At 52.9% G+C, this 21904-nt stretch overlaps 7 protein-coding genes across 7 annotated transcripts; 2 read left to right on the forward strand and 5 right to left on the reverse strand.

Annotated features, from left to right (window-relative positions):
* Positions 1-733: 733 nt before the first annotated feature.
* On the reverse strand, positions 734-1780 carry BO86DRAFT_398381 (Zn(II)2Cys6 transcription factor domain-containing protein; the record flags this gene model as incomplete). The annotated part of the gene is made up of 3 exons (XM_025673550.1): positions 734-1436; positions 1516-1613; positions 1673-1780. The coding sequence occupies 3 exons, from the start codon at positions 1778-1780 to the stop codon at positions 734-736; spliced, it is 909 nt and encodes a 302-aa protein (XP_025528906.1).
* A 3734-nt stretch (positions 1781-5514) lies between these two features.
* On the reverse strand, positions 5515-6744 carry BO86DRAFT_310277 (putative RAS small monomeric GTPase; the record flags this gene model as incomplete). Its single annotated transcript, XM_025667857.1, has 3 exons — positions 5515-5840; positions 5893-6327; positions 6690-6744. 3 exons carry the CDS (start codon positions 6742-6744, stop codon positions 5515-5517), a joined length of 816 nt encoding a protein of 271 aa, XP_025528907.1.
* A 1831-nt stretch (positions 6745-8575) lies between these two features.
* lreA (GATA transcription factor LreA) lies at positions 8576-11974 on the forward strand. Its single transcript, XM_025676578.1, has 4 exons — positions 8576-9579; positions 9647-9741; positions 9803-10241; positions 10303-11974. Exons 1-4 carry the CDS (start codon positions 8775-8777, stop codon positions 11616-11618), a joined length of 2655 nt encoding a protein of 884 aa, XP_025528908.1. The 5' UTR covers positions 8576-8774; the 3' UTR covers positions 11619-11974.
* Positions 11975-12070: 96 nt separating this feature from the next.
* BO86DRAFT_388222 (uncharacterized protein) lies at positions 12071-13681 on the reverse strand. The gene has a single exon (XM_025671801.1). The coding sequence runs from the start codon at positions 13411-13413 to the stop codon at positions 12181-12183; it is 1233 nt and encodes a 410-aa protein (XP_025528909.1). The 5' UTR covers positions 13414-13681; the 3' UTR covers positions 12071-12180.
* A 257-nt stretch (positions 13682-13938) lies between these two features.
* On the forward strand, positions 13939-14655 carry BO86DRAFT_310259 (cysteine hydrolase family protein; the record flags this gene model as incomplete). Its single annotated transcript, XM_025667855.1, has 1 exon — positions 13939-14655. The coding sequence occupies one exon, from the start codon at positions 13939-13941 to the stop codon at positions 14653-14655; it is 717 nt and encodes a 238-aa protein (XP_025528910.1).
* Positions 14642-16341, reverse strand: BO86DRAFT_58575 (serum paraoxonase/arylesterase family protein). The gene is made up of 2 exons (XM_025677489.1): positions 15822-16341; positions 14642-15762 (listed from the first exon to the last, which is right to left on the reverse strand). The coding sequence occupies exons 1-2, from the start codon at positions 16128-16130 to the stop codon at positions 14812-14814; spliced, it is 1260 nt and encodes a 419-aa protein (XP_025528911.1). The 5' UTR covers positions 16131-16341; the 3' UTR covers positions 14642-14811.
* Positions 16342-16795: 454 nt separating this feature from the next.
* Positions 16796-19810, reverse strand: BO86DRAFT_427316 (ZZ type zinc finger domain protein; the record flags this gene model as incomplete). The annotated part of the gene is made up of 4 exons (XM_025675550.1): positions 16796-18219; positions 18282-18493; positions 18545-19373; positions 19676-19810. 4 exons carry the CDS (start codon positions 19808-19810, stop codon positions 16957-16959), a joined length of 2439 nt encoding a protein of 812 aa, XP_025528912.1. The 3' UTR covers positions 16796-16956.
* Between the last annotated feature and the right edge of the window lie 2094 nt (positions 19811-21904).

Here is a 21904-nt window from a genome sequence, read left to right on the forward strand (position 1 = left end):
TCTAATAATAATAATGACGTCCTCCACCGCCGGTTTTAGTCAGGGCGGTGTCTCAACGTCATCCGTCCAATTTTTCTAGTACCTGCCTCAGGCCCAAGTTCGGTCACTTCTCGGTAATTTGGTTCACCTCACAATAATAAGATATATTTGGGCGCTTTGTAGAGTACGAAATAGTAAAGACTGCAATGTATCCAACACCCGGAGCTCAGACACCAGTGCAGAGAAAAATAAAATTGACTCGGAGAAAAATGCACGTGGGGAGTCAGTCCAAGAAGCCTAGCCACTGTTTTGTAAACACCAACGCCAGTATCACCCAAAACACCCGAGACACCATCATCACCACAAGCCCATGCCAAGACCAAATCCAAATCCAAATCCCAAGACTCAGAAACAATACCCTTAGAATCCAAATAAAAAGGAAAGGAGGATGAATAACCCAAAAAAAAAAAAAAAAAACCCAAGGGGTAGCCGTGAAGTACTTCCCAGGATAGGATGGGGCTGTATGAGAGCAGCCACATCAAAGAAGAGAAAATCACACTGTACAGTCTGCCAATCGCTCTCTGCCGCAATTAAGTAAACGCATGTGGTCATCGAGAAAAATGGGGTAGCACCAGGCGAGACAGTTGGAAGACACGTCATACATGTATACTGTACATGCGTCACGTCACGCTGGTGAAACGACATCTCCCCCCAACAAGTCGTTTGCAAGATTGCGGCATGTCCAAGGGACTCATTAGGTAGACGCGATCTCAGGCGGGTTCGCGTTCAGAAACTGATTAATATCTTCGTAATCGCTTTTCGTGTCCATATACGATGAGGTCAACATGCAATTCATGGGGATCTGACGGTTAAACATGGGCGAAGGAACCTGATCGTCGAAAGATAGGTTCGTGTAGTCCGAGGCACCTATCATATCGATATCCTCGAAAGCGCTGAAATTGTTGCTGGGCCATTGTTGCGGGGTCTGAAGCGCCAAGGGGTTGACCACGCCTTGCATGGGCATGGAAGCTGCGAACGCCGGGTTCGAGGGGGCCATCTGCGGTTCGGTTTTGATCGTGGGTCCCTGTGCGCGAGATGCGCTGAAGGTCGTCGGGGTGGGTGGCATTTGATGCGCAAAGGGATCCGAAAATCGAGTGGGAACAGTGGGTGATTGCGCGCTATCGGAGCTTCCATCTGACGAATCTTGACGTTGCATGTGTCCGGCATTTTGCGTCCACAGCTCTTGCTGCATGGCCTCCGTGTTCTCTTCGAAGCGCTCGCCTTTCATCTGATCCAGCGCCCCCAGTCGAGTGAGTAAGTCGTGCGTCAGCGGATGGCCGTTTGGTTCGCATTGCAACGGCTCGCCGGGCCAGCCTTCGCCTTCTGTGGCTCGTCGGTACAGCTCCTGAAGTCCATGGACAAGCCATGCCTGTTGCTGTTCGAGCATCTCAACATATCTGTCGCGCGAAGAGTCAGTCACTGGTTCGAACACGACGAAATCCATAGCAAAAGCTCAAGGCCAAGGAACGCGCTCACCCCTTGGGGTACACTTTATCGTGGGCCTTCTTTCGCTCGCCAAAGACACAGATGGCATTGTCCGTCCTACACCGACCACATGGGTTGGCTCCGTCACACTGCACCGGGTCAGTGCATCAGGCCGAAGCTGATGCGTCGAGCCATGGCTTTAGCTTACCTTGGATTTCTTCAGTCTACACCGATCGCAGGCCTTGCAAACCCTCTTACGGACGTTGCCGTCCGAATGTGAGTGATCTGAAGTCGGTGACGATTGGCGCGCTGTCATTGTGTGTGTGTGTGTGTGTGTGTGTGTGTGTGTGTTTGCGTCTATATATGTATATAGGTATATATAGGTGGGTTGGTGTATGTATGAATGGATGTATGTATATGGTGATTATAGTTTATTCGGCGGAGCTCGTCGAATGGCAAGGCGCAGGAAGGAGAGGAAGTAGGATGAGGTAGAAGAAGAAAGAGGGGGAGGGGCAGAAGAGAGAGATGATGATGATTGATGATTGATGATAATAGCGGCGCCAGGGACAAGAGGTGAGGTCTTGTAGTCAAGTAAGTCGAATGTCGTTTGCTTTATCTTCCCCTCCTGGGAGAAATTGCTGCAGCGGAATGTTGTAATGATCCAAGTATCGACGGGGGAGTTGGTTAAGGTTGATCGATGATATAACGATCTTGGGGCAGGAAAGGTAAAACCGATGGAATCACTTCTATCTCAAGTTTCTCGGTCAATGTAAGGCACATGAGTCGATGGAACGCCGAGAGAATAAGTTGGATCGATCCAGAAGACTGGGTAGGGTTGCAATGAGCCAGAGTCAGGAAAGTTCAGGTTGATCGAGATAGGGTTAGCTAGTATAGAGTCGGTAGTATAGGATACGACTAGTATTCGAAGGAGAGAATCCGCACGGAAGAGAATGAGCTTGAGATCAAGAAATCAAAGGAGCTAGAGGTAAAAGGGACTTTGGAAGCTCTTTAAAATCTAAGAGTAAGAGAGGAGAGGGGGGGGGGGGGGGCAGTTATGGAAGAATTATCATTATTATAATGATTTGAAATGGTCTAGTCGCATCTCAGTAATCAAGAAAGTCGAAGGATGTTTCCAGCACGGGTCATCCGTAGTTTACAGTTTAAAATTTACAGGGTGCGGCCGTAACGACCAGACCAGCCTGGTGGAGATTTCCGCATCAATACCGCAAGTAAGAAATACAATCTATGAAGATTGCAGGGCCTTGCTGCGGACCTTCACTATATACACTGGGCTGATATTTATTGTAAATCAGACTGACATCATCTCGACCTCCCTTCCCAATGCTTCTTCCTCTACCAAAAATTCGGGTCATTCAAACCTGGCTGTACCTCTTAGAGGCTGAGGAGTGTCGGCGAGCTGTATGGCCGAGTATCCGTGGGATGTAACTAACTGCAATGAATCATGCATTCATACGATCATACGTTGATACAGTCATACAGACCCAATACGATCGAAACGTCACTCGTGGGTATTCTTACCTGATACGAATCACGGATAACGGAACGGGAGCTGAGCAAGAGAAAGCCCGCGGCAGAGAGGCTGATTACCTGAATCGGTGTGTGTCGCGGGCCTAGCCTCGGACCCCGGGGTTGAAAAATCCCTTTTGGGGAGGGAGGAGGAGGGGAGGAAAGTTCAGGTCAGTTCGAGGTTGAGTTACTTCATCCCGAGTCCACTAACTTACTGTCTGTAGTTGTACTGTACATACATAGTGATCACTACACTGTTCTGGTTCCATCTTCCGTCCCGCCGGGAAGGGTCTCATCGTCCACTGCAAATGAAGGGCAATCGGTACCCATTGACTGCACTGGAAGCCGTATATCCGACGGTTGTTCACTCTTTACATGGTAGTTGTCAGTACGTAGTATGTATATCCGGAAATAAGTGACAGGAGTAAAAAGGGTGTTTAGTGTCTAGTATAGGTATCTGTCTACCATCAAAGAAATTTTCTCTAGGAAAGTTCTCGGCTTGATTGAGGCCAGGCTCACAAGTAAAGCCATGGGAAGATAATCTTGTTCGTTCGTGAACGTGGGTGGTTGTCACCATGACAGTAACTCAAGTCTACCAAGTAAAATCGACAGGAGTCATTACTGTACGCTTGAATGAGAATGACATCTCGCGCTTGCATAAGCTCGGCATTACGGCACAACAACCGTTCTTAGTGCAAAGCCCACCTGCTCTTGTTCGGCATGACTTTGCCGAGAACTGCCCAGTAGTTCACTTCAGGTTGTTCTGCGGACGGTAACTTACCACAAAGGGGTTGGCTGGCTGGCTGCCAAGATCGGCGATCTGAAATCTCCCATTCCTTCAGTTCCTTGCTATCAACAATTAGCAAAATCAACCATTCTCCTGGATTCATTGTCTGTCTGTCTGTTTGTCTGTTGCATCTTTACTCTTTACTGTATACTGTATACTGCACACTGTACGTACCTACATTATCCTCCGGAAAAGCTTAAACCGGCAGCCTGCTTTCTATAGTAGTGTACTTACAGTACTCACCAACCAAGTCATCGGGAGACGAGGAACAAGAACAGCATCGATAAGCTTTGATGATTTCAGACTGTCGTTTGCTGATCGGCGTTTTGTTCTACCAATTCCTTTCCAGTCCGATCGTTTCGCTTTCTTTCTCCGAGGAGGAGAGAGAACGCTTGACCTCCTCCTCCTCCTCCTCCTCCTCCCCCAGCTCTTCCACCATGCGATGAATTAGGCCATTTAGTCAATGACGTTAGCATGCCTTAGTTCAATGAGTCGATATCAGGTCACCCACGCTGGATGTGCCCTGTCATTCGCGCCCCGATTGGCTCTCCCCCCTCAGAGTATCCATATCTTGGTACAATCAAGGTCGCTGTTCGCAGCTGTGAGAAGAAAGCAAAGGAGAAGGAAATGCGAATCTGCGATAGTGTCGGAATTTGACTTTCGTGGTTACGCCACTATTGATACCTCGTTGATTGTATAATAGTAGTACCATGTTCTCAGCAATAATACTATAGACTACCGACCTAGTAGATTAACTTTTTCCCAGCCTTGCAATCAGATCAATGATCCAAAGACCTTGGTCAAACTCCTTCCTTCCAGTTTCTACCTGCCCCGCCTCCTCCTTTCTACTCTACCTCTATGCTGATCCTCTCCTCTTCCCGCGGATTCTTGATCTCTCCCCCCAATTTGACCCGGTCCACCCCTCAAGCTCTCTCGAATGGACAGGTTCAACATGGTTCATGTTTATTCATTTGCGATCATCCATTGACCATTTTCCCCCCAAAGGTACGGGCCACGAGGGATCGACAGACCGGGGAACGGGTGATGGCTCGAATTACCGACGAACTACTCACCACTATGCGAAGAAAGTAAATGAACCGTACCCTTAACGCAAGGACTCCCCTGCCTACAGTCACGCCATGAGAATTAAAAATTGACCCGGTTCTACCTGCGATTCTAGAACCGGCCCCATGCAGCGTGGGTGCTTCAGACCATAGCGTCATCCCGCGTTCCTTTTCCGACGGGTTCCACTCACTCACTCACTCCCCCTCCATGGAAGGAGAGAGACGGATGTATTCTAAGATGAAGAGACCTCAGAGAAGAGAACATGTCCGCGCGGGATGCCGTACCTCAGCCTGGATAAGCACATGGACAAACTCTGGCTGCTCTGGCTGATATGTCATCACAGGCCGGCGATAAGATATATGACCTGTGTTCGGTCTCACGATCTGGACTCGCCCATGGCCCATGACCTCATGCTGCCTCGCAGTCATGCTGCCACAATTACTCGATGACCCGCATCTTGTTCATCTCGTCATGAGCTAAAGAGAAACCTTATTATCGGAAGTCAGTGACGGTGAGAAAAGGTCCTTGAAGGGCTAGAGCAATTCGTATTTCAACCAACAGCTTTTCTTGTATCAACGTGTGAGACATGAGGGTATATGAATATAAGACACGCTTCATAACGCAAACCGGAATGCAGACCCCGGGACCCGCGCAGCCCGGCCAGCCTGAAATCAAAAGCACCACACTCGTCGCCAGGTTCTGGCTGCCGAACGAGTTTGCTGCTTCTCGCGATGCGATGGCACGGGAGGATCGGACTTGCCATAACGATACCTATCAGCCTGTCGTTGATGGACTCGTTTCCTATCCCGGAGCCAACCAAAACCTCGCTGTCGGGGTGCTACGTGTTTAGAGGGCAATTCCACGGAGGGCGAGTGGACGATCGTGCTAGCTGTCGAGTTCAATTCTGGAACCCAGCCGCTGCCTTGGGCCGGCTCTGGGATCAAGGCCGTCGGATGATAAAAGGCCTGGCGCGCCTCAACCACTCGTTGGATTAACACTAACAAGGTGTCAGCTCTTGGGCGTCTAGATCGAGTGGAACGAGGGCTTACAAGAAAAGGTCTCCTCGATATTGACCATCTCACGAGCGCTGGTCTCCATGAAGCCGCACCCATGCCTGCGGGCATACTCCAAGCCCTGAGGAGCCCCGATCACTCGACTCTCTTTTAGATCGCACTTATTACCAGCTACGATCTTGATGGGCGGCGGCATGCCCACCCTCAGGCCCGCCGCACTGTCTCCCAGTTCTTGTCGCAGGCGGTGACTCTGTTCGGCTCGCTGTTCAGTCTCGATCTCAATCATATCCATGAAGTAGTCCAGGGCGTGCAAGCTGTGCTGATTGGTGATATCGTAGACCAGCAAGAAAGCATCTGTTTTCAGGTTGGAAGCCGTCCATAGTCCGCGGTATTCCTCCTGGCCCGCCGTATCGGTGATAGACAAGAAATAGGGCACTCCATCCACGACGCGCGTGACGGAATATGAATCTTCTGCAGTTGCCCTTGAATGTTAGTAAACGCTCAAGTGATTATCGGGAATGGTGCGGTGAGGGAGGGAAAGAGCGTTACCGATTGTCGGATCGTACCTGACGCCGCGCAGTGGATTAGTTTATGTTGTGCAGGTAGACGACCGGACACTTACTCATGCGTCCACTGGCTGCGCACCAGTCTGAGAGTGATTGAAGACTTGCCTACAGTGCAACCAGCCCCGGTCAGTGATCCGAACGCGCATTGAATTGTATTGTGTATATGAACAGAACCATTGCGCACGTGAAACGGGGCAGCGCAGAGTTACCTCCGCTTTTTATTGGCCCATCCACCTCATGCATAGTCTGTGATTCGATGGCACGTACCGCATCCACCATCTCCACAGATCGTGATGGAGATTTTCTCCGGAGAGTCCGGCATTGGTTATCGCTAGAAGGGAAATTTGGGCGGTGGAAGAGGAATGGGGGGAGGGGGGAAGGGGGAAGGGGGAAGGCAGGAAGTTTGAGAGATGATTGTAAGCTGGCACAATCAACTGCGAGCAAGTGGGATGGGATGATATGTGACGAGAGTTGCGAAGTCATGGAAGAGAATTGGAGGAGGGAGAAAGGAGATTTAAAAGAAGTGATCGACCGACTCAGTGGGCCGAGTGAAACGTTCAGCAGGAACCCCCAGGCACAGGATCAAGATCCGGTCGGGTCGGGCTGGACTGGATCCTTGAACCAGGCCAGGCCAGGCACAAGAGGGATTGACCAGGAATGCAATCGGCTCAGTAGTGCTGGATTTTACGAGTGACATGATCTCCTTCCACGAGGGGGAGTCGTCGGGCGGGGACCAAGGGGAGGGTAGTGAAGGTACAGTACATGAATCCCTTCATGATGGGCATGGAATGGAGGATGCGAGTAGAAGGAGTAAAGGGGGTCGGGAGGGAACAACAAGATGGAGTAGTTATTTAGATAGGAGTAGGTAAGGTACTGACTGTACCTAACTAGCCAGGTAAGTGACATCAACCGGTTAACGTTAACCCCCTTGACTTACTAGATTGATAAGGGGGAGATGAAGTAGTGCAACAAAGAACAATAGGATTGATGAGGTGAACATTCTTACTACTTCTCTCCGTACTGAGTACTGAGTACCGAGTAGGTCTTGGTACTTTTGGTCCTGCACCTCAATCGTACTTTTGGTCTTTGTTTGCCCCTGGGATGATGCATCGTCATCTGGTTGGGTTTGGGGCCTTGGGGCTGGCTTATCTTACTTCGGACTTAGCCTGTCAAAAATGTCAATGCAAGTAGTGTATGGCATGGAATATCCGTCCGTATCCACCTGCACCACAGACCAGTCTGTAACTGAAGAAGATAGACGGTTGCCTCTCTCTGTTTGGAGGTGGATGCATCAGATTTGATAGATCAACTGTTGAGGTGGTGTTGTTGTTGTTGTTGTTGTTGCTTCTTTTCTCCATCCACCAGTTGCCTTCCACCGCCTTCCTTCCCTCCCCAGCTGTGCGGACCAGGACCATCTTCACTTTTCCTCTTCGGTCTCGTCTCTCTCTCTCTTCCCCTCTTTGCTTCCTCGCCTGCAGCTTCAATCTTTGCCTCTTCCTCCCTCACCAACCCAACCGAGAAAAGTTCCAGCCGCTGTTCACTCCAAGTGGAGAGGGGGAACATCAACGACTATTTCATTGTGGGCATCTTCATGCGAGATGTCGACTAGGCTGCCAGTCAACGTCGACAATATTTCTTTTCTTTTTTGCCCCTCCTCCCTCCCTCCTCTTTCCCGACTCTATCTTAGCGCAGACGCTCGCCCTGTGCCTCGTTTACCAATAATAATATAGATCACTTCGCTTTCTCTCGCTCGGTGTCCCCCGTCCTCTCTTCTCTTGAGAGAGAAAATAATCGCGAGGGCTGACGGTCGACTTCTTATATTGAAGTGCCCCCAGAGAAGAGCATGGGTTGACCACTCACCGTGTCCCCCACCCCTCTCCCCCGGTCCAATTAGTATCATTATCACTACTACTACTACTACTACTACTATTATTATTATTATTTGGATTATTTTATTATTTTGATTCTCGATTCCCCCATCCATTCTGGTTCCTCTTCCTCCTCTTCCTCCATTTCCTCGTCTTCTTCCCTTCCCTCCTCCCCCCGCTCTTCTCTTCCTCTCTCTTCTTTTTCGCCCTCTCCTCCTCCCGTCCCTCCTTTCTTCTCTGCACCTTCCATCCGCTATACTTCCTGGCCTTGACTTACATGGGGGGTTTTTTTTTTTTTTTTTTTGAATCCGGACCGACCTTGTTTGTCCTTTCCTGCGCAGTGCCGCCGGCTTCGATGCGACTTCCCCATTGGCCTGCCGCCTGATCTCGAATCGATCGGACGTGGTCCGTCGACCGCTGGAGTCGGCTTGACCCTCCTCCTTACCACCGCCCACCCCATTTCCCACCCCCCTCTCATTCCGCCATGGAAGGTTTCGACGACCCCTTCTATCAGGCACACTATCCCATACAGGACCCCCAACTAGGTCCTCCCTCCGATTATCCTCACGCCCAGCAAACTTCTCTGCTTCCGCTAGCTTACCCCAGTTCCGATCAGTTTCACCCGGGAACTTTTCCCTACCAATCGCACCCCTCAGATTTCTTGTCCAACGGTGCCCCTGGTGCCCTGATCCCATCCCATCCAAATGCATTGGCTCTGCATCAAACCGGTCTGCACGGCCACCATCCGGCCCCGCCCCGGACACCCGGCCTGGGAGGCCGAATCCCGAATGCTTCGATGCATGCTTACGATCCGATGAATGTTGCGGGCCACGGCATGGTCATGAGTATGGAAGCAGCAAATAGCTTCGCTTACGATGCCTCCACCTTCCATACAACCGGCGCTTTAGATCCCAATCTCGATCGCCATTCTACCGTACAGCGTCCCCCTTTGCCTACCCAAGTCATTGATCTAGATCCTCCCGTTCCTGCGGCATATCCCATTCCACGGAATCAATCGGCTCTCGCCACCGCATACTGGGCTCCGCCTGTGGCTCAGGATCTAAGCGCTCCCGTGCAACCTGCAGTCGTCGCCGCCGCTGCCGCCGCCGCCGTAAGGCCCTCGATCGAAACCCCCTCCACATCTACGGCCCGCCCCGCGCGGGATCAGAGCGGCTCGCGGCGTGCTGGTGCTGCTGCACAGGCCGAGGTGCAACAGCATTCCTACTCGCAAGCCTCGAATGCCACCGTATCCCATCGATTCATCCAGCCAAAGCGGCCTTCACCAAAGGGTGGGTATTGCTCTCTTTGATTCCTATCTGAGTTGGAAGGCTGATGCGGATTCTCTACGCTTCTTAGCGGCCGTACCACCTCGGCCCAAGACCGAAGTGGGTAGCGAGTCTCCATATTCCAGCATTTACTCCAGCAGTGGCTTCGATATCATGGGAATATTGGTAGGTTCAAGTGCTGACCCGCCTACTCACCGCCTTCGCCCATTGATCGACTTCCTTCTAGGCTCAAGTAGTGTCCCGGCCGGATGCCAAGATAGATATTGGCGCAGTGGATTTGTCCTGTGCCTTTGTGCTCTGCGATATCACCCAGGACGACCATCCCATTGTGTACGTCTCGGAAGCGTTCGAACGGCTCACTGGTTACACCAAAGATGAGATCGTGGGCCATAACTGTCGGTTCCTGCAAGGTCCCGACGGTGTGGTGTACCAGGGCATGCAGCGGAAGTTTGTCGACGAGAACACCGCCTTTCGCTTCCGGTCAACCATCGAAGATCGGGCCGAGATCCAGGCCAGTATCATCAACTACCGGAAAGGTGGACAACCTTTCGTGAACTTGGTTACCATGATCCCAATTCGATGGGGTGGCCCGGATTACCGCTTTTACGTCGGCTTTCAGGTCGATTTGGTCGAACAGCCCGACGCTGTCACCCGACGAAACCCCAGTATGACCCTCTTGGGAACCGAGCTGTTCGTTGAAGCTGGACTGACATGGCTCTTCCGCAGATGGCACGTACATGATCAATTATCAACGCAGTCAACTGCCCAACTACGTAGTCCCGTCTCCGGACATGTACCGAGTCAACCCGGAGCTGATTACCATGTGGGCCCCGGAGCAGGTGTCGACGATTCTCGACAGCCTGAACAGCTCTATGCCCATCTATCGAGAGTTACTGGATCGGGTTTTGGTGGAAAACACGGACGACGTCGTCCATGTGCTTTCGTTCGAGGGCGAATTCCTCTATCTGTCCCCATCTTGTCACAAGGTCCTGGAGTACGACGCGGTAGAACTAGTTGGAAAAGGCTTGTCGACCGTCTGTCATCCGAGTGACATCGGTCCTGTGATCCGCGAACTCCGTGCCTGCATTACTCCCGAGCCAGTGAGTGTGGTTTACCGCATCCGGAAGAAACATAGTGGATATGTCTGGTTCGAAAGCCACGGGTCGTGGCACATCACCGACCGCGGACGGCAATACATGGTTCTCGTGGGTCGTTCCCGGGCCGTGTACAGTCTTGATCATGTTGCTGTCGTTGGCCGTGGGGGTTTGGCAGAGAATGACCTTTGGGCCAAGCTGTCGATGTCTGGGATCGTCCTCTATGTTTCATCGAAGACGCGGCCGGTGCTAGGTCGGTTTCCGGAAGACCTGATTGGTAAGAGCATCCAGGACCTAATGGGAGCGGACACGCGACCACAGGCCTTGCAGGCGCTCGAGGCAGCGAGGGGTGGCCAACAGGTTTCGTTCAACCACAAGATCCGTCACCGCAAGGGCCACATGCTCCAGGTGCAGACGACGCTTTTACCCGGCGATGCAAAAGAAGGAGCCCCGCCTTCTTTCCTGGTGGCGCAGTTACGCTTCCCAAAGATGTCCACGCCGGGGGCATCTGACGAACCGGGTTCATCAACGGACTTGGGGCTCGCGCCAACCGGGGTGGACTTGTCCGGGCTGGTGGGGACCAACCGGTTGCCAGCGGGCAATCAGCAATTGGCCTCGCTAGAGGATAACACACTGTTCACGGAACTGGCGCCCACGCGGGGTTCCAGCTGGCAGTTCGAACTGCGGGAATTAGAGAAGCAGAACCGCACCCTGTCGGACGAGATGCAGCGGTTGATCACACGGCGGAAGAAGCGCAAGCGCAAGCAGAGCACCATTGTGGTGGAGAAGAGCTGTTCGATGTGTCAGACAAAGACCACCCCGGAGTGGCGGCGGGGACCCAGTGGCAACCGGGATCTTTGCAACAGCTGTGGACTGCGCTGGGCGAAGCAAGTGCGGAACGCGGCTCAGGCGACGGCCGGCGCGGTCCGGCCGGGCGTGACCTCTTGATGAGTGATGAATTGTTTCGTTGTATTTGTGGATCCTTGGATATCATCAATTGTCTAGCGGTTGCTGCTTGAGTTTCTGGAAAGTCTTCTGAGCATTTCATTCCTGAGATACCATTTCTGAGTCGGATGGTTCGGTCTGGCCTCCAAGGGGCGTGGGCAATTTTACATGGAATGATTGGTTAATTATGAGAGAAATGGATGGATGTGCATTGCTGCGGGCGGCGTTTTCCTTTGGTTGCGTGCGATGACTTTGAATTGTATACTACTGGGAGGGTTTGGACTTGGATATCAAATTGTTGCGGAACCTGCAGAAAGCTGAGAAGGAAACCGTTTCGGACTATTCGATGACTTGTCAATACCGTTGAGTGTCTAGGTTGTATAGCAAATGACACCTGAATACATTTCAACCGTTCTATAAATCGATCGGTGGCCGTTTGAGGGAGTCGAGGGAGTCGAGGAAGCTTTACATAGGATACATACTACTATACATACCCAATATACGTCACAGTACCTACCTAGTCTTGTATATGAAGTGATGGAGTCTACATGAATCGAGGAACTACTCAATCCCTCCATTGCAACCACCTCTCCAACCATCGTCTCTCCTCGCGTTCCACCTCCCATCCGGTTCGCCCATTGCCCCGAGAACCGACCCCAACTCCGCCGCGTTCCTCCACCGCAATGCGGACCTCGGCGGCTTCCATGGCCTGAACTCCGCCACCCCTCCGGATCAGCTCGTCATCCATCTCCAGGTAATCGAGATACCGCTCTAAGCGCCGTCGATACAGCGGGAGCACCGGCCACGCCAGGCGATCATGCGACCCGGCCAAGCCGAACACGGCACACGCGCGAGCGGCCGCCTCCCGGTCCCCGTCTCCACTCGCGGCCATCAACCACCTCAGGCTCTTCATCTCCTTCTCACTGCCGACCTCCGGCGCCGTAACCGTCCCGCGATCGAGGAGCAGCGCCCCCTTCTTCCGCTGCACGCGTTTCGCGCGCTCCTTCTCCAGCTGGCGGGGAACACGACACGTGCGCGGGGTGACGGCATTGCCCAGCGCCAGGACGACGAGAGGCGTGAACTCGCCGCAGACGATGAGGAGGAGGGTGAAGGGGATCATGCGACGGATGTCGTAGGCGGCGCGATGGAGGAGCTGGAAGCTAGAGCGCGAGATGGCTGCGGGCCTGTTGTTGTTGTTGTTCTTCTTGTTGTTGTTGTTGTTGTTGTTGTTGCTGCTGTTGTTCTTGGCGGTTTTTGCTGTTGTTGTTGTCGTCATCGTCGTCGAAACATTGGCGTTACCCTTGCTCGCCACCAGGGACTCTTTCGTCACGACCAGATAGGCGGAGGTCGGGAGATGGGCGGGCACGCCCAGGGCGCGGCGGAGGGGCACCGCGGCGCGGTGGTTGTGGTAGACATTCTTGAGGCCCGTCTTGTAGAAGGTCAGGTAGGCGCGGCCGACGGCCAGGTAGTGCTTGAGTTTGTCCGCGGGCGAGGCCGAGGGGCTGAGGGCCGTGGGGAGGGTGAGGTCTGCTGGGCGGGTGCTCGCGGGCGGGTTGATGTTGGTGGAGAGGGAGTGGTTGGTGGTGGGGGAGAGCGATTGGGGAAGTGAGGTCGGGGATTTGGAAGAGGTGGTGGATGTGGTGGAGAAGGAATGGCGGTAGTCGGATTTGTTGAGCTGGTGCTGGTGGCGGAGGAGAAGGAGAGATGTGATGCTGCTGCTGCTGCGGCTCAGGGAGGTGGTCGGCGGTCGTGAGCGGAGGAGCACTCGGGCCTGGGGGGCACGGAGGGAAACCGGCATTTTCGCCGGGGGGACTCAATTGACTGAGATAGCAGGAATTGAAGACTCAGTGCAGGTGAGAAGGTCTAGAAGAGGGATGTTCATTCGTATGATTGATTGAAGGAAGGACGGAAGGAAGGAAGGGAAGAAGGCAAAGTGCGGAGTTTGGATGGAGTAACGCGGAGGAAAGAATGACCCAAGGCAACAAGGCAGCAACTGTATGCCTCAGGCATAAGTAATCGTCATCGCCAGCAGTAAACAACTTGGAACAATATATCGACTACCTGAGGATATTCTCTTGTCCAAGTTCATTCTCTGCTACCCCTTGGAGTAACGTTACAGTCTGATTTATCATCAGGAATCAATTGGTAATCAGTAACTTAACTGCTGATCCCATGTGACTCACCACCACGATCTATAATACAATACAACTATAAATCATCTCACCAGCGACAACCAAACATTATGAAGACACCACACCTCCTCAACCACCTCACCCATACCCATTTCCATACCACCCACGACTCGACCAAGACATCCTCCACCATGACCCCTCCCAGTCCCCCAATAACCTTCACCACCCCCACGGCGCTCCTCCTCATCGACAACCAAACCGCCTTCACGCATCCCACCCACTGGGGCCCCTCACGCTCCAACCCGCTCTACGAGCCCAACATCCAATCCCTGCTGGTCGCCTTCCGTGCGGCAGCCGCAGCGCAGACGACGCTTACCCCCACCCTGGAAGTCATTCACGTCTTCCACACCTCGACGGAGCGGGACTCGCCCTTCCACCCGGCCGCCCCCGTCAACGGGCGCCAGCCGCTCGACTTCGCCGTCCCGGCGCCGGACGGCTCGGAGCCCGTGTTCTGGAAATGTGTTAACTCGAGCTTCGTCGGCACGGGGCTGGAGGCCCACCTGCACGCGCGCGGGATTCGCCAGCTGATCGTGACGGGCCTGACCACCGACCACTGCGTGTCGACGACCGTGCGCATGGCGGCCAACCTCGGCGTGGTGGATCGCGGTCGTGGTGCCGAGGGGGCGGATGGTCGTGTCCCCGTGGATCAGCGCACGGGAGCGCATGCGATCCCCCCGACGGGGGATCCAGGGCGCATCCTCTTGGTGGGGGATGCGACGGCGACGTGGGCGAAGGGGGACTTCGATGCGGAGACGGTGCACGCGGTTTCGTTGGCGAGTTTGGATGGTGAATTCGCGGAGGTGGTCAGGACCGAGGAGGTCGTCAAAGCCCTGAGGAAGATTACATAGTTTTCTTTACTGGGTTTCCTTCCCCCTACAATGAGGATACGTAGTAAGGAGGAGGAGGAGGAGGAGGAGGAGGAGGAGGATGAGGATTCAGTAGCGTAAGTAATTTTGGGATAACATAATGATAAGAAAGTAGTTCCGCTTGAGTGAGCCCCCTTCTTATAATGGCACCTCGACCGCAATGATATTTCTTGACACAAAGCCTGTCACAAACAGCATGGCCGTCTTCGCCGCAGGATCCTTGGGCTCCAAGGGAAGCAACAACGCGGTGCTGGCGGATCGGATGGCGCTTCCATCATCCTCGAAAAGGAGACGCTTCTCCCATTCCGGGTTCGCGGTGTCTCCGAAATGACGACGCAGGTGCCACACCATGACGCCTTCCTGAGCATGCGGGTCGTTGTGGGTTCGGCGCAGATCGACTGCCCGCAGCAGACCACCGACCACGTATCCGCTAGCGTCATTGTCGGGGGTTGCATAAGGATCGTGATAGTAGGTTGGATTATCGATCGTGCTCTCGAAGGCAAACTCATCCAGCACCGAGAGGGTGCGGTTGCTGCGGTCTGCCCTTGCACGGTACATGATGCCTCCCGCGGCACTGGAGAGCAGCAACTCCTCCTGGGACTGCCCATGGCCCAACCCGTTGATGTTCAGGTATCCCTGGGACGCTACGACGGCATCAATGCCTGTATCCGCGCTATTGGACTGGATATGATTGACATTCACATGGATAACATTGGTCCATTTCGCCAATGGGAGTATATCTTCAACTGTGCGCATGAAGCCTTCTCGATAGAAGTGGTCGTTCGTGACATAAATCGAGTGCAAGCTCTCGGCGTAAATGTCGTTTGGGGTGACAATCAAGGGATGAGATATGGAGCGGACATGGCGAACGGTACTGGAGCCCAAGACATGGTGAAAGAGCTCAAGCTGAGAGTGGGCCTTCGGAACGCCTTCAGCCGAGGGCTTCTCGAAGTAGTGCGGGTTCGACAAATGGTTGATCGCATAGATGTAAATGGCACCCTGGCGATCCGGATCGTCGACAAGATCAAGCCCATGCGTCACAAAGGGCCCGTGGAAGTTCTCAAATGTAAGTCGCCGGGACTCGAGGGTCTAGTCGTATACCATGAGCTTCGCGAGCATCACCGTCATGCCGACTGGGCACGTCTTACCTTGGTATCGATGACATGAAATGAGCCTGTCGACTGAGCCGGCCCCTGTAAATTCCCTAGTGGCGGGAACCACTTGAACCGGGGCAGGAGGGAGTCTTCACAGGCTGCAAAGATCTGGCCCGTAGGTTGGTAGTGATGCATATCTTCGCACTGCATGGTGTCTTCGATCTTATGGATCTTCTGGGCCTCGGTTGTCACGATGTCAGTAGCTGCCCGGAAGACTCCCACGACGGTGAGCCAGTGACAGACGGGTCCATAAAGATTGGCTGCCACCAAGACAAGGATGGCGAGATTGAAAGAGCTCTTCATAGCGGAAAAAAGATATTCGAAGCTAGGCTAGCCAGCGTGGTCAGTCTGCGCAGCCGTGACTGTGCTCCTGTTAAGCGGAGCGTGTATACGTGTTCAAATGTCCCATTGCTCGGAACAACCTTCAAGCGGAGCATTGGAAAAAGGAAGGAAGGAAGGAAAGAAGGAGGACAAGGGTCAAGGATGAGGAGGAGGAAGAAAGGAGGAGGAGGAGGAGGAGGAGGAGGAGGAGGCAAGGGGGGGGGACAGGCAAACTTATTAGCAAATCTCATCACCCAAAGAGGAATGCGGGGGGTGGGGAATTCAATTGAGTGGAGAAGAAAGAGATAGAGCCAAAGAGAGAGTAAAGCTGGTGTCTGTCTCTCTCGCTCTCTGTGTGTGTGTGTGTGTGTGTGTGCGACAGCAGAGAAAGCACCATGTAAGAGTAGTAAAATGAAGTATGTATGGATGAGGGGGAGGTCGAGGTTGAAAATAAAGTAAGGGACTCGAGCACAACCACTGGACCATAGCATGGATACCTTACTCTACTTCCTTTTTGCAATCTGAGAATTGGAGTGGAGTTGAGTCTCTCACTACAGCTAATTTCATTCCCTAATTCATCTCCTCCCCACCCCGGTTTTCGTTAGGTTGGATGCATTTCCCTTTTCCCATTCAATTGAAGAGCCCCGGATTTAGCTAAGACAGAAGAGAAAGTGAGCAAATAGAAACATAAAACCCAAAACGCACACCAGAAGCGCTGTCCCCACTTCCATTCATCGCTAAGTAACTCCGTCCAGAACCCAGAAAGCCCGTGCTTGGAAGAGTCCCTGTCTTGAACCAAGCGACCCCACTAATGCTGGGACTTGGCCTCAAGGTACTCTTGATCACTGGCATCCAGGATGTCGTACTCCTCGTCTGTCAAGAGGCCAACGTCCGTCTCATCATCCAAGGTCAAACTGTCCATGTCATCCAGAACATCCTGCTCCGAGCGGTAGGACACCGAGGGAGCCGTGATTGCAGCCTCGTGCGTGCTCGATTCCGGAGACTCCTTCTCCAGCTTGGGAAAGATCATTTGACTACCAGTAGGCTCAGGCTGAGCAGCTTCCACAGCGGGTGCCGCTTGGACATCCTCAGACGACGATAGGGTATCAGCCACCGGGTTCACGTTGCGCACTTGGATATCACACCACAAACGGTGGCCAAATGGCATGCCGCTAGGAAGCTTGAGTCGCCAATAGGAAATGGCAGTGCCTAGACGGCTAGGTGTCTTGAGGGTCACCGTGAAGTCGGCACTCTGACCGGGCTCCAAAGGCTGATTCAACTTGTTGCTCTCCATGGCAGCGGCGATGGAGTTGAGGCTCAATGGGTGGTTGGTGTCCACATTGAACATTGAATCGCCACCGACAAACTGCACATCCGTCCCGGCAGGCCAAGCCATGGGGCCCGGGTTGAACAGTGTCCATGTTTGCTGGAAGGGGGTGTTGGGAGCCATGGCCGTGTCATCGGGGATAGTGTCACGAATGAAGAAAGCTTGGTACCCCGAGGCGGGGTCCACAGCCAGAGTCTGTCCAGCTGAGGCTGTGGTCGTGTCTACAACAGGGCTGGCTTGCTCCACGGGAGCCGGCTCCTCAACGGCTTCTTTGACTGCTTCGGACGCTTCCTGGACCGTCTGCTCAGGCTCACCAAGAAGGGCGGATTCAGTTGATACAGACTTTTCCAAGCGGTCACCGATCATTGTCACTCCTTGCTCAGATCTATCGAGGGTGCTGACCCGGACGTCACGTACGGGGGTCTTGAGCATCAGCAATGGGTGGGTTCGGTTGTGCGTGTTTGTCGGATGAACCTCGCAACTGGCGCAGAAATCGGTATCATGGCACACGGAACACTTGTACCTAGTACCAGTGATGAATGTGGGACAGGGCTTGGCCCGACATAGAGGACCATCACAGTAGATACCGTAGTGCACCTCGTGGTTGATCAAAGGCTCGGCGATCGAATCGTAAAGGGGGGCGAACCGATGACCGGGGTGTTGCTGAGGGACCTTCTCATAGCATTCGGTGCAGTAGTCCCAGTCCGGGCAAGTCAAGCACTTGTGGCGGACACCGATGATACGCTAGCACAACCGTTAGTTGACTCTAGATAACAGATATGAACCAGACAGAACCAAGAAAATACCTTCTCGCATCCATCGCAGATTGCCGCATGGTGATGATGACGCCCGGGGTTGCAACGCGACTGGACGATACTCTTCAGAGCGAACTGGCGGTCCTCAACCAGAGCGAATGTGTGGGCGGGATGATGGCCGTGCGAGTCCTTGAGGAGGCAGGTAATACAGAGGTCGTAGTCATCACAGTCAGCACACGAGACCATTTTGCTCTCATCATGTTCTATGCCTAGTTAATACCTCATTAAATTCAGGACGCAGACAGGAGACTTACCTTTAAGGCAGTCATTACAGATACGCAGACTGTTGAGCTCTGTCGCGGCCGGAGCCGAGGTTGGAGCCGAAGCCGGAGCAGGTTTGGGAGAGGGCTCGCGGACTGGTTCGGGAACCGACGCCGTAGTCGCCTCTTTGACGTCCTCAACTGCGACCTTGCGGGGAGGGATCGTCTCGGTGGTACTGTTGGTGACTTGGCCGTCTTTGACGACCCGTCTAATCAACCAGTGCTCTTCATTGAGACAAGTCGCTCCGCTGTTCACACATTGAGGGCAGAGATCATAATCCCCATTATCGCAGATGCTGCAGTGATAGTGTTCGTTCGGGATGGACAAACCGCAGCGATTGCAATCGATGCAGAACACTCCGCTGGGAGAGGCATGGGACACAACCGGGAAGTGGGAACCGTCGAACACGAAATCACGGGAGTTCGGCTGTGTAGAAGGCTCAGTCTCCCAGTGAGCAGATTGAGTGTCTGCTGGAATAGGACTAGCCACATTGTCAACCAGGTCGGTGGTTGATGCGGACGTCGTGGTGGGCAGGACTTCAGCCTGGGATTCAGGGAGGGGGGAACCCAAGACAGTTTCTAGATAGCTATATCGAGAGGCAATCTGTTGTTCTGACGAACCTTCCTCCATAGGAGGTTGGGAAGCAATCTCATCGGCAGTAGTGGCCTTGATTCGCAGCTTGAGTTTCGCTTTGGCTGCCCGGTAGAGTTGTTTGTAAACGGCCGGGTTCTGGCTGTCCAGGTGCACATAGTTGCCGGCACTGTCCGAGTACCTCTCAAAGATCACGTTCACATCGTCTGGAACACTAAGCAGTTGGCGGAGCTAGAGGCAAGAATAAGAGATCAGCATGCGATAGCGATGGTCGCAGCTTGCACAGGTGATCAAGATCCTTGTTACGAAGGGACAGAATTATAATAGAAAGGCATGGGACTCCAGATGGACGGGACACATATACAGGGTAGGAGACATCAATCTAGCAAGGAAAATGGTTTCTGATGAAGAGGACACTGGGAGAGAGATGAGGGCAGAGAGTAGCGGAGGGAAAGGGCAGGTTTAAGGTTGATGGGGGGAGGGGGGAAGCGGAGGAGCTCCGGTCGGAGGTCGAGTGGGGACTGGAAACTTACATTCTGGGGTAGAGTACGAGCTCCAAGCTCTTTCAGCGGGATCTTAAAGCGACGAGTGTTGTCATTATACAACACCTTGACTGTGATCAAAGTGCTGGGACCCACAGCTGAAGTGGGAGTAGTGGGAGTAGCCATGGCGATAATGATGATGTTGGTTGACGACGATGCCCGACCGTGTGGAAGCTCTTGCTTGGCGTAGAGATAGGAGGGTCTGGACCTTATGGATCAGGCAGCACGGCAACGCTAACCGGCTCGGGTGCGACCAAGTAGTAGAAGTGACCTTGAAGTTCAAGTGGCAAAGCACGAGACAGGACTAGAGCACCACAACAGCCCAGCTGAGATGGTGTTACTGAGAGATAAAGAGAGGATGGAAGGAGGATAGGTAATAGATAGATGTAGAGCGTGGATGGATGATGGATAGATGGCAGTGGATGAGATGGTGGTTGATGATGGAAGGAGTGGGTGAGGGAGGAGTAACGGAAGGGAGAGTTTGGGAGAGTGGGAGAGAGGGAAAGTAATTAAGGGAGGAGAAGAGGAAAGGGAAAGGATTTGAAAGACTTGGATGGGGAGGGGGTGAGGTGATGTTGAAGAAGAGTTAAGTTGGGAAAGATGAGAGAGAGATGGGGAGATGGGGAGATGGGGGAGATGACGGAAGAGAAGGGGAGAAAGAGAAGAGGAGGAGGAGGAGAAGGAGAGAAGGAGGAGAAGGCGGAGTTAAAGAGGGAGAGGGAAAAAAGCAGCTGGAGGTCAGCTGGTTGCTTGAAGGCAGCCCTGCCAGTCTGCGCGTCCGCGGTTGCTGGCTGGCTGCATCCGGCCGAGGCGGTGAGCCTACTCTTTTACTCATCTCATAGTCTACTTTGTAGCTACAGTCTCCGTACTATGTAAGAACCTAACTAAGCAACTTACTTAGTTGATCACTGTAAAATAAAAATTAGAAACTAAATCAATCCATGATCCTTGTTTAAATCCCTTCCTTCCTTTTCTTTTCTTTATACATGGGCCCATGACTCTGTTGACGCGATATACATTCAAATACTGAGTACATACTATGTTTGATGGCTTCAGTGATTGTCAATTGAACTACCAGGGACAGAGACCATGTACTATGTCTGTACTCTGTCTCCCCTTTACACGGTCCTTGTTGATCTGACAACGTCAACTGGTTCGTGAAGGTCTTGCTACCCCACTTCTGTAATCATCATTGCCTATCTGTACGGCACGGATCTCCGGTTCTCTTCCACTTACCCCGACTCGGTGACTCCACAGAACCAGCGGAATGGCTATCGAAGTACCTGCTAAATATTCTGTACTGTACTGTACCTCCTCTGCCCCGGTGGATCCGATACCTGCAGAATAACGAGGCATTGCTATGGCATCTCATCGGGTCGAAATTTGGAATTCCTCGGTTCTTTTTGTCCATCCCCCTAAGGCAGTATGATTTCATCCTGACCGGGGGGACAACACTGCTGTTGCTCATGCTGCTGCCAGCCAGTGGTAGATCCTTTCTTCCGAGCCCGTTTTGACATCCAGCGCTGACGTCACGTTCAGATCGCCTGCCGGGGGATCACCCAGCAATTGTGCAATAATGCTTGCGATGCGATGCTATGGCCGGTCCTAATTTTCCCCATTAAACCGAAAGAGTGATGCCAGTAATGCATCCATCCCTATTTCTCCGTATTTCTCCCCTCGTCTGGCTGTTCCTTCTTGGATCTTCGCTCTGGATAATTCTTGCATCATGCGACTCAGATAAAAAAAAGCTAGTATACGAAGGACACTCCTTGACAACGTCTTGGCTCTTGGCTGTCGGCGCCGAGAGCTTGCCACTTTCCCCTCTCAACTGACAGGCAACCACCGAACAAGCTTGGCCGCCGATCAGACCAGCCGGGTCTTTCCCATCATTACGAATAGGCATCAACACCACCGAGAGTAGTGAGTATCATTGAGTACACTCATTATAGAGACCATGGAAACTGGACATGCAACGAAGTCATGAGAAATAAGGGCCATGGTCATTCATTCACCACGTGAGTACATGGAACAAATATGGTATCCGTACACCGGGAGGAGTGGTGGTGTCCCGCAGCAAGCAACCACTGGCGGACAGATCACCCGGGAAAATAACCATGAAACAAAAAAGAAGAAAGGAAGAAGCAGAAATAGAAATAGAAAAGAAGGCACCGACGGGAGAAACGGCAAGAGCTATAGAGTTATGAGAAAAGTCAAGGGCGA

This window comes from Aspergillus japonicus (genome assembly GCF_003184785.1).
Source record: "Aspergillus japonicus CBS 114.51 unplaced genomic scaffold BO86scaffold_16, whole genome shotgun sequence".
Taxonomy (NCBI): Eukaryota; Fungi; Ascomycota; class Eurotiomycetes; order Eurotiales; family Aspergillaceae; genus Aspergillus; species Aspergillus japonicus.